General features: G+C 44.4%; 1 protein-coding gene across 1 annotated transcript; it reads left to right on the top strand.

Annotated features, from left to right (window-relative positions):
- The first annotated feature begins 6,673 nt into the window (after positions 1 to 6,673).
- LOC126687692 (uncharacterized) lies at positions 6,674 to 10,144 on the top strand. The gene is made up of 3 exons (XM_050382249.1): positions 6,674 to 7,602; positions 7,819 to 8,416; positions 8,492 to 10,144. Exons 1-3 carry the CDS (start codon positions 6,674 to 6,676, stop codon positions 10,142 to 10,144), a joined length of 3,180 nt encoding a protein of 1,059 aa, XP_050238206.1.
- The last annotated feature ends 1,896 nt before the right edge of the window (positions 10,145 to 12,040 follow it).

Raw genomic sequence — 12,040 nt, 5'->3', positions numbered from 1 at the left:
AAAGTATCAACACTAACTTTCACTTGACATACACGATATCGCCATATCTAGTTGAAATCAAACGAGGAAAACAAACACTCCTACAAAAAATTTGACTGAAAAGCTTAAGATAATCTAGAACAAAGCCTCAAATCTCTTGAAATGATAACTCAAAACAAAATTTCCACTCGAGAAGGTCAACACAAGACGAAACACGCCGAAAACATATGGGTATTACATTCTCCCCAACCTATGAAAAACTCGACGTCAAATTTTTAAATATAAAACTGACTCGCAATTTCAACAGTCACAACACACTTATGCTCATATTTTTTATTCTAACAACTTAGTGTCCCAACGATCAATCGATCAACATAATGTGAATAATCTACAATTATCCAATTGAGAGCCACAAATACTCTTTAACAAGTTGGCTTCCAAAACTAACTTAAATAAATATGATTACTAACTCCACATTATCAAAACGCAAAAACAAACCCTAAGATCAACTATAGTTCTTACAATTCCAAACTCTATCGTTTCATACAGGGTATTGAAAACACAAGCTGATAAAATCTTGCGTTCTACAACACCTACTCACTTATCCACTTATAACAAACTCGACACCCAAAGCAATCGATGGCAATACTCCACCATAACAAAATAATATTTTGGCAAGAAAAAATAACCACTATTTGAATCATTTGGTCCAACAATTTACACTAATTTCGATAATACCATTAACTTCGTGAATCATAAACACAAAACTCCTATCATAATTCAAAAGAATACGTAAACTTAACTCACGATAACAGAATCTCCAGATTAGCAACAAAATCTCAATCCTAGTTATTCCTCCAATCATTCAAAAATAGGTCGTAATAATCTAAGTATCTAATAATCAACTTACATCCTAACTATGTCTCACAAACTTAACTTTATTCCATACAAAATGATATTAATATTCGAACAAAACGATATCAAAACTCTCAACAATTAAACCCTCAATCTACAATATCGACCAACCAACTTTGTTGTCGAAACTCACAAAATACAATCATCAGATTTTTTTCAAATCAACTAGTTCATAAACCCAAATCAAATCTAAATTCTCAAAATTATTCCATCGATTGACTATAACCTCGTATACAACAAGTAATCACTACAACAAATTTACCCGACCAGATTTTTAGTTATGCTCAAAACCAACCTATGGAAGTATAAAATTTTCAAATACGCAGAACATTTTATATTCAAAATTTTTCACCTCTCTTTTAAAAGACTTAACATTTTACACCTTCTTTTTATATATCAAAATCGAAGTACCTTTACCGCTGGAAAACCATCAGTTTTGTAAACCCCTGAAAATTTTCATAATATTTGCATTTTTAAATTCGCAGATTCCCCTTACCTTTAGATAAGTTTGCAAATTATGAAACCGTTCAACTGATAAAACTTATTTGATCTGTAAATCAAACTTGCTAAATAATTTATCCTTCTCTCGTAAATAATCAAACCGTGAAAAAATCCTCCGTATTCAAAATACACATTGAAGTTTCAAAATAACCAAAATTTAAGTCGCTCTTAAGTCATACTCTCAAACAAAAACACGATTTGAAGAATCGTTCAACCGAAAAGTTAATTATTCTTTTTAAATCATATATGACAAAATTCCTTTCTTTCCCCCGGACGTAAAACTTAGTAATGCATATCTCTTTGTTTACAAAAACACTTTTATATCAATATACCGAAACATTTGAATAAACAACTTACTTTTAAAATTTCCAGTGTAAAAACATAAATGGAGCATAACCAAATCCCTTAATCTAACAATCCACTAATCAAAATAGTAAATTTTCCACGAAAGTTTTCTAATCTACATATAACTATATACCGCACTTAGCACAACTAAATTCTCGCACGCAACCTAATAATATTCCTTCAATTCCATACTGACAATCTACCAAATCATACGATACCTGTTGACTGCTAATCGAAAGTGACGGTATCGCAAAAGTAATATAATCCGGATGTACGGATATCGATCCCACAGAGACAATGGATTTAATCACCAATTTTGAGAATTCTTTTGACCGGTTAGCTACGAAAAATGGTTTGAGATTTTTATGATCAAAATAATTAAAAGTAACCAAGTAACAATAAATTAAGTAATAAAAATTAATAATGATTTAAATGATGATTTTTGTAAATAATAAGAGTAAAGGTTCAAGGGTTTATAATTCTGAATAAGAATATAAAATCATGAACAATGAATATCTTGGTGATTATCTAGAATCGAGCTATTCTAAAATATCGAATCCCGCTCTCTCGAGGCTCAAAGACCGAAATAATCACAACTCAGTTGTATTGCCAAAATAATATTTCAGGCTAGTCTAAAGCATCCATAGCTCTCTCTTGAGTTACCACGGATAAAAATAAACAAATAACCAAATTATAGGCAAATTACTCACTCTCATGTTATAATGAACCTAATCAAATGATTAAATTATATTTATTAAGAAAACTCTTAAGAACACGTATTCATTAACTCACTCTCGTGTTATTAATTCATAAGTTGTTGATTAACTGATCTATTTTAACTAAGCTCTGTCAAGTCAATAATTAAAACATAGGGCAATGAATGAATTGATCAAAAACATTCAAGCATGAAGAATATTAATCAACACCAAATTTCAACACCTATTAATTAATTGATAATTAACTCACTCTCGTGTTATTAAAAAACCAATTAACCAACTAAATTGTGATTATGAAGCAAACTCAAGATTATTTAAATTCCAACCCACTCTCGTGGCGTTGTCCGTTAAGTTTCCGATTATTTAGATCTATTTTATTAACAATTTCTCAATTAGTTAACTAAACATGTATCTGTTTACACCGGCCCAAATAATTACCGGATAGAACTTCATGTGGGCTTATCAGGGATTAAAGCCCAACGGAAAGCCTGTTTATTATTGCTTTTTTCTGTTTTATAGGAATTTGTAGCTCATTAGGAGTGATTCTCTATTAGAGTTTTAGTCTTAGTTGAATTAGGATTCTCGATTGTGAGGAGCTATAAGTAGCTCAGAGCTTCATTATTTTTGTATCAACAAATCAATCAATCAAAAACCAAGCCCAGTGCTTTTTATCTTGCAATCTCCGGATTATTTTAATTTAGGAGTAGTTTTCGGTATTAATCTCGCCTGAGTTCTTAACTCCCAGATTATTACTTCTTAAATCACGTGGTTAAGTGTCTTTAACCAAACAAGCCCTGTGAATATCTGCATAGGTTCGTTAAAGTATCAAACCTCAAACCGATCCCGATTATAAATTCAAAGATTCGAGTCCGGAATATTTCCAGGCGAACATCTTTTGGCGACTCCACTAGGGACCAGTTTATGGTTAGCACAAAAACGGACTTTAAGGACGATTCCAGGCACGCTCGGTTCATACGCCGACAACAACGGAAGGAAGGTGACATAGTAGACGAATCAGATTCGGATAGATCAGAAACCATGGCCAAGGACAAACAGGTGAACCAATCAAGCAAGGTGCCGAATACAACGGATACCGAGGGAAACCTACCTAAGGACAAGGTCGACGACGCGACCGATGACATGATAGACTACTCACGCCAGCTTCCTCCCTCTCGCCCTTCTTTATCACAGGCCGATTTCTCGGCCATGAGGGGCGAGATAGCGCAGGAGAACAAACAGATGTTCGACGGTGCTATGCATCAGATGTCCAAAGTAATGAGGAACATCATGGCCGACCAAACGTCGGTCCAAAGGCAGATCCAAGGGAACTTAGACGGCCTCAACAAGGCAATGGAAAACCTAGGGCGATTATTTTCTGGGCAATCCACGGCCGATCAGGGATACAGGAGGGCCGAACAGAGCCAAACACCGAGCCGTGTTGGTCAACCAGGTGGTTCGGCCGAACAACAACCCAGCAAGATGGGGTATACATATGGTTCCGTTAAGCTCTTAACGAGGAACGAGGCCGAGTTCTCAGGAAGGGCCGATCACCCGGGGGCAAGCTCGTCCAACCCACAAGGCGAAGCTAGACCACAAGGGGGAGCTACTGGGGCCAGCACCCATGAGCCCAACACAGGCGAACGATCGTACTCCGAGGGAGGCGATCCAAATATATACAATCAAGGGCAACTCGTGGACATGCTAGAAAGGCTCGGGGTGGACCTGCGACCCATGCCTCGCCCATCGTACATGAAACCATATCCGGACTGGATCGACAAGTTATATCCTTTCCCAAGAGGGTATAAAGTGCCGGAGTTTAGTCTGTTTTCAGGCGAAGAGAAGGGCCAATCTACGGTTGAACATGTCGCCCGTTTTTCAGCCCAATGCGGCGAAGCAGCCGCTCACGATTTCTGGAAGCTCCGGCTTTTCGCCAGCTTTTTGACAAAAATGGCGTTTACGTGGTACTCTAGGTTGTCGCCCAATTCGGTTGACACATGGAAGGACCTCGAAATCCTCTTCCATGAAGAGTTTTTCAGGGCACCACCTGATGTCACCCTGGCCGACCTCGCCCGAATCTCGCAGCTACCAAGCGAATCAGCAGAGAAGTATATCGGCCGATTTAGAAATCTCAGGACTAGGTGCTCCACCAAAATGTCAGAGGCCGATTGCGTACCTATGGTGGTAAGAGGGATGAGCTTCGCCATGAGGGAGCACTTCGAGGGCCACAGGTTTCGTGACTTGTTCGAGCTAACGAACAGGGTGACGAGCTACGAAAGACTCCTCCAGGAGAAAGAACAGAGGAGAGGCGCATCTAAAGGGACCTATTACAAAGACCAGCTTGACGTGGCCGTGGTGTCCGATAGCGAGGATAGTGGTTCCGAAGATGAAGTCAACATGGCCGAATTTTTGGGAACGAAACCCCTGGAATGTTCGGCCTTGCGAAAGCCTGGCTTTGTTAAGAGAAATAAAACTGCGGTGGTACAAAAGGAGTATTCGTTCGACCTGACTAAAGCCGACGACATATTCGATGCCTTATTGAAGGATGGACAGATCGCCTTAAGCGAAGGTCATACAATTCCACAGTCGGAGGAGCTGGTCGGTAAAGATTATTGCAAGTACCACAATTCCTGGAGGCACAGTACGAACAATTGCGTAAATTTCAGAAACGTGATCCAGAAGGCAATTAACGAAGGAAAACTTCTCTTCCCAACGAAGAAAGAGGCCGATGTAAAATGCGTGTCCATTAACACCGTTCGGCCTCACTTTGATAGCTACCTAGAGCAAGGGCAGATACAAAGCAAGTGGAGCCCTAGAAGGCCCAAGCCTAGAGTAGAGACCGACGGATCAAAGTGGCGAGGAGAAAAAGGGCGAACTCAGCAACAGAAGAGGAAGCGATACAGCTCGCCCACTACAGATATGACTTGCCCCTCATGCAGTACGTGTTTTAAGGTCAAAGGAGGCGAAAACACGAGGAAGCATCCCAAGACCTTTAAACCAAGATCGCCCACAGAACAGTGGCAGAGGCATGAGCCACAGCGGAGGCCTGCCACTAATGTATTCAAGAGGATATTTCGGCCAACGGAGGAGACCCCTCGTATGACGAAAACCCAGAAGAGGCGAATGCAAAGGCTGCGACAAGAGTCGCGGGCGAATCACGGGACAGAATCGGCTCCCAGAGAGCAGCACGGAAATAGGCCAATAGCCGAGAGGCTGGGGGCAAGGAACCAGGCCGATGCGGATGCCAAATCACCTGATAGGCGAAATGCCAAGGTAAGGAAGGTGTGGGTGCCAAAGAGCGAAAAACAAGCGGCCGATGTGTCCGTTACGGCAGTTCACAAAGACGACGAAGATTCTAGCGGCCGATCGTCCTACAAGGACGTACTCGTATCGCACCACGGTGGTCAGCTTAAAGCAAGATTGCCTAAAGACCGCGAGGTCGTCGTCTCGCACAAGAAGGGCGTGTTGAAAGCCTGGGTCCCGGTGGTAAGGGACGAATACGGAGTAAAAGTGGTCACGCTCCCCAACTCATACAGAAGTAAACCGGGGCAGAAGGCAACGTTGGAAGGCGATGTAATCATACCGGAAGGAGATAGCGCCGATGATACCGCGGTAGTATCCCTTAGCAAACCTCCAACAAGGATGACTAGGCACATTCGGCCACTGTACATCAAGGCCGATTTGAACGGGGTGTCGATTAACAGAGTCCTCATCGATAACGGGGCTGGCGTCAACATACTACCGGCGAAAATGCTCAAAAAACTGGGCATAACGCGGGATCAGCTTGACCCGATCGATGTTTACATGACTGACTTCGCAGGGGGCAAAACGCCGGCCGAGGGGTACATTACCCTCAGAATTAAGGTAGGGCGAGTAGAAACCGAAGAAGGGTTCTTCGTAGTCAATGCCCGGAGCAACTACAATATTTTGCTCGGCCGCGATTGGATATACTCCAACATGTGTATACCGTCGACTATGCATCAAATGCTCTTCATATGGCGAGATGACGGCGAGGCCGAAGTTGTGCAGGGTGATCCCAACCCCTTCGGCGATGACCATAACGTACTCGAAGCACGTTTATACGATGAAGAGGTGCGCAACATACAATCCCTTAGTTCGAAAGGAGAGACGAGCGTTCCTTGCTTGCTTGTTAACTCGGATCGGCCGGTATCAGTGACCCTCGTGGGCAAAGGCCGATCCACCATCCTCAAAGATTCAAAATGATAGCACGACATAAAGAATTGAGGGAGAAAATTAGACAGCTAACCTCGCTGTATGATATTACATCGGCCGAATGCATCTATGAGGACCAGGATCAGGACCCAACAGGATCGCTGCGGATCGGAGACATACGATTGGCAACCGGGAAGTTAGAAGACGATCCCGCCCAAGTACAGGACGACCTCCTCGAGATCAATCTGGGGACAGAGGAATCGCCTAAGCCTATATATATCAACGCAGGACTGGACGAGGGATTCAGAGAACAACTGATCGCCCTACTCATCGAGTTCCGCGACTGTTTTTCCTGGTCGTACGAGGAAATGCCGGGCCTTGATCCTGATATCGCCGAACATAAGCTTCCATTAAAGAGTGGGTTTCGGCCATTTCGGCAACCTCCCCAGCGAATGTCCACGGAAGTGGATACTCTCATACAGGATGAGATTAAGCGGCTGGAAGATGCCAAGTTTATTCGGGAAGCCCAATACACCGAATGGCTCTCTAACATCGTGCCAGTGATGAAGAAAAACGGGAAGCTACGAGTATGCGTAGATTTTTGGAACCTCAACCTGGCTACACCTAAGGACGAGTACCCGATGCCTGTGGCCGATATGCTGATAGACAGGGCAGCAGGACACACGATACTCAGTTTCCTCGATGCCCACTCCGGATACAACCAAGTTCCAATCAGCAAGGAGGACATCTCCAAAACGGCTTTTAGATGCCCCGGGCCGATCGGATCGTACGAATGGGTAGTGATGCCTTTCGGCTTAAAAAACGCGGGGGCAACATACCAGAGGGCTATGAACAAAATGTTCAGAGGCCTTGACTGCCTTGAGGTCTACATCGACGATGTCGTGATCAAGTCAAATACCAGCGAAGTTCATCTGGCCGACCTCCGGCAAGGTTTCGAGCGTATACGATGTAATGGGTTAAAAATGAACCCTCTGAAATGCGCGTTCGGCGTTTCGGCTGGAAACTTCTTGGGTTTCTTGGTTCACCAGCGGGGAGTAGAAATAGACAAGAACAAAGCCAAGGCGATTATCAATGCTGAACCACCCAAAACCAAGAAGCAGCTCCAGAGGCTCATCGGTCAAATCAATTTTTTAAGAAGATTCATAGCAAACACAGCAGGCCGACTTTGCAGCTGGAGTGTTTTGCTAAGGGGAAAAGAGACCGATGAGTGGATATGGACGGACGAGCAACAGAGGGTGTTCGACGATTTGAAAGATTACTTGGCAAAACCTCCGGTTATGACCCCTCCAAAGCCGAATAAGCCGTTGTTGCTATACCTATCGGCTGCACACGAATCCCTAGGATGTATGCTCGCCCAAGAGGACGATGGGATCGAGAGAGCAGTCTACTATTTGAGCCGAGGACTAACGGACACAGAGATTCGTTATACCGACATAGAAAAAATGTGTCTATGTCTGTACTTCACGTGCTGTAAGCTGCGATACTATATGTTGTCGGTCGTAGTATATGTTTTGTCCCAGACCGATATCATTAAGTATATCTTATCAAAACCATACTTAAGGAATCGGATTGGGAAATGGGCGATTGCAATGTCCGAATTCACATTAGTGTATGTCCCCCAAAGAGCAGTAAAAGGACAAGTGTTGGCAGACTTCTTGGCCGACCACCCTGGTATTACCCTCAAGGAAGAAGCAGTCACGTTCTTCGAAATCGCCGTGTGGGAGATGTGGTTCGACGGATCCAGGACAAGCCAGGGGGCAGGCGCGGGAGTACACATCGTCACGCCCTTGGGGGCATCCTACCAGTTATCATTCAGACTCCAGTTCGAATGCACCAACAACCAGGCAGAATATGAGGCCCTCATATTCGGTTTTGAGATTTTAGCCGAGCTAGGGGCGAGGGCGATCAGTGTAAAAGGAGATTCTTTGCTAGTCATTAAACAAGTGACAGGAGAATTCAAATGTGAGTCCGAGCTGTTGGTGAGGTATTGCAACAAGGCGAAACACCTGATCGAAGGCTTTCAGGATACGAGGATAGAATACACAGAGAGGGCCGATAACGGCGTTGCAAACGACCTAGCTCAGCACGGTAGTGGTTACAAGGTAAACCGAGAGTTCGACGCTATAGAGAGGGAAACACCGAACCTCCACACCGGGGGCATCACAATCGACGAAAGACAATTCTCGGTTTACCAGCTGGACGTCACCCAAGATTGGAGGGACGAGCTCCTGAAGTGGTTCGAAAAACCAGACGCCACGAATAGGAGATTGAGGACTTTAGCCCTTAATTACGTGGTCTTAGCCGGCGAATTATATAAGAAGGGCTTTGAAGGGCTACTCTTCAGATGCATCGGTCCACAAGAGGCAATGCTTGCTATGGCCGAGGTACACGAAGGTATAGCAGGCGCCCACCAGGCGGGCCCCAGAATGAGGTGGCTTATCCATAAATACGGCTTTTATTGGCCGAAAATGGAACAAGACTGCATAAGATATGCCAAAGGTTGCGAAGCTTGTCAAAAATTCGGCCCAATACAACACGTCCCGGCCGAAGACCTGCACTCCATCATCAAGCCATGGCCATTAAGAGGATGGGCGGTCGACCTGATAGGGAAAGTATACCCCGGCTCGTCTGATGGTCATACTTTTGTGATTATCGCCACTTGCTACTTCACCAAGTGGGTCGAAGCTAAACCTTTGAAGTCGCCAACACAAGAAGCGGTGATCAAGTTCTTAAAAGAATACATCGTCCACCGACACGGCCTGCCCGAGTCCATAACCACAGATCAAGGGACGATGTTTACAGGAAGCGACATCAGTTGGTGGGCCTCCCAAATGGGGATAAAAATGTTGCATTCAACGCCGTACTACGCCCAGGCCAACGGACAAGCCGAAGCCACGAACAAAGCTATCAAGCTCATAGTTCAAAAGATGATTGAAGAAAACCCAAGACAATGGCATGTGTTTTTATCAGAAGCTGTGTGGGCGAATAGGACCAGTCAGAAGTCGGCTACCGGGACTTCGCCTTTCAGACTGGTTTATGGCTACGATGCGATGTTTCCAATGGAGCTGACCGTCACGTCTACTCGCCGCAGATACCAGAGCGAATTGTCCAAAGAAGATTACTTTGACAAGATGGTGATAGGTTCTCTTGACCTTGACGACGAACGTTTGACGGCGTTAGATCACTTAGAAGCTCAGAAAAGAAGGGTCGAAAGAGCTTACAACAAACGAGTAAAACGAAAAACTTTTTCGGTGGGCGATATAGTATGGAAAGCAGTCTTGCCTATCGGCCATAAAGACACTCGGCTTGGTAAATGGAGCTCGAACTGGGAAGGCCCCTTTATTGTGGTCAACAAGTTAACAGGCGGAGCATACTTGTTGGCAGATATTGATGGGGAAGAGCACGACAGAGCGATCAACGGTCAGTTCCTGAAAAAATACGTTCCTAGCTGTTGGGAGGGCGTGGACCGTCGGTTATTTGGAGCCGACGAAGAGTAGTGCTGTTTGTAAATATCCAGGCATCCTGGAATGTTACAATTTGCGGAGTGGGCGGCGAGTATAGGTAAACGCCGATCATTTGATCGTACCATTTAGGATTTCGGCGTTTCACACTAGTTGAGTTTTTCAACGGGTTCTCCGTTTTTCTCAACACCTTGTAATTATTTTTTAAAATAAATAAACATTATTTCGTATCGGACTAACTATGGGCCGATAGCATAAAAATAATCAGACAAGATGCGAATAGAAGGTAAAACTTTCGGCTCTGTGGCCGAATAAACATTAAAATTGCAGCAAAAACAAGATGCGGCCCCCAGGCCGATCAAATAGTATTAAAATTCGGAACCAACATAAAAATACAAATTATAAAATTGTTCTGAACTTAGAATTTAAAAATGGCTGAATATGTCGCCCAGCTCGCCGCGGAGGGTGTTGAATTGGGTACGAGCTTCAGCCACCTTAGGCTTCAGATTGGCAAGGCCCTGCTTCAGCTCGCTTCGGCTTTTCTTCACACCAACACCCTCAAGAAGATCTTTGTCCATCGACGCTTCAAGCTCAGCAATAGCTTTTTCTTCGGTTTCCAGCTCCAGCTTCAAGGCGGCGACTTTGTCCCTTAGGTCCTTGGCATTGTCGCGGCGAGACTTAAGAGTTGAGACAGCCGATTTCACATTTACCTTCAACCCTTCCAGCTTCTCCTTAGCAACATTCTCCTGGGCGATCAGCTCGTCATAATTGGACTGAATATTGGTCGATTCAGCATAGATCGCCCGGAAAGCTGGGAGCGACGCAGAAAGCTTGACCATTGCACCTCGAGCTTTCTCACTGAGAATTTCTGGAGGAGCATCGGCCAAGGCAGTTGCCGACTTCTGAAGCCGCTCAAGATCCTTGGGCGATTTGAAAAGAGTAGTGCCTTGGGACTTCAACTCAGAAATGACGTCCAGATGATCGCCCCAGTTCTCGGTGGAACCGCTGGTCACTTCGCGCATCTCACTCTCTGGAAGGGGCGAATTGTCTTCGTCGCTATCGGAATCCAGAAAAGCCGCCGCCTTAGCTGCCACATCGTCTTGATCGGCAGGTGCGTCATCAGGAATCTGCCAAGTTTGGCCACAATAAAATATCAGCTGCGAATTTACTATTAGGGCGACAAATAATCGATAGGGGTTACCTTAGTCTTGTGGGCATCAAGGCGTGCTGGTAAATTGGCCAGAGATGAACTCAGCGGCAATAGCAGTGTTGGCAGCGGCGAAAAGGCCAGCATCTGAGATACTGTAGGGGTTGTCTCAGAAGGATTTGCTTCTGAAGGGGCCTTTTGAGATAAAGACCGTTGAATTGAACGACCTTCATCCCCGGTCTGCTCATCAGCCGTCTCTGTATCACCCCTGGAAGAAGAATGGGCGCTAGGCTGGGACGGGGCTTCCTTAGGAATAGGGTCGAACATACGTGACCCCGTCGTGTCCTTCTTCGCCTTTTTTGCTTTCGGCTCTTTCTTAGACGGCTTCTTGGCCGGGCGTTTTTGTCTCGCCTTCTTTGCTTCGACGTCTCCTTCACCATCAGTGTCAAAAACGTCCCCTTTGTTCCATCGAGGCACACCAACTGAAAGACAAAACAAAATTAGCATGTGAATAATGGCCGAAACCGTTAGGGGAATTCAAATAAGAAGACCTGTTTACCTGGTATTCTATCATAACCAGTTCGGACAAGTTCATTTATCGCCTCAGCATCAGATGGGCATCTGATGCCGGTATAGGTCACACCTTCACTTGTTATTTCGGGTTTTCATTTTTTTACCCTTTTCTTTGGAAGTTTTATGGGGTTCGGTGTAGACATGTTAACTTTAGGTACTGGTGGACTTTTATATTTAAATTTTGGGCGAATATGGGCAAGATAAAATTCGTA

The sequence above is a fragment of the Mercurialis annua genome, linkage group LG6 (genome assembly GCF_937616625.2).
Source record: "Mercurialis annua linkage group LG6, ddMerAnnu1.2, whole genome shotgun sequence".
NCBI classification, from domain to species: Eukaryota; Viridiplantae; Streptophyta; class Magnoliopsida; order Malpighiales; family Euphorbiaceae; genus Mercurialis; species Mercurialis annua.
The sequence above is the reverse complement of the archived record's forward strand: the minus strand, read 5'-3'. Positions and strand labels throughout refer to the sequence as shown.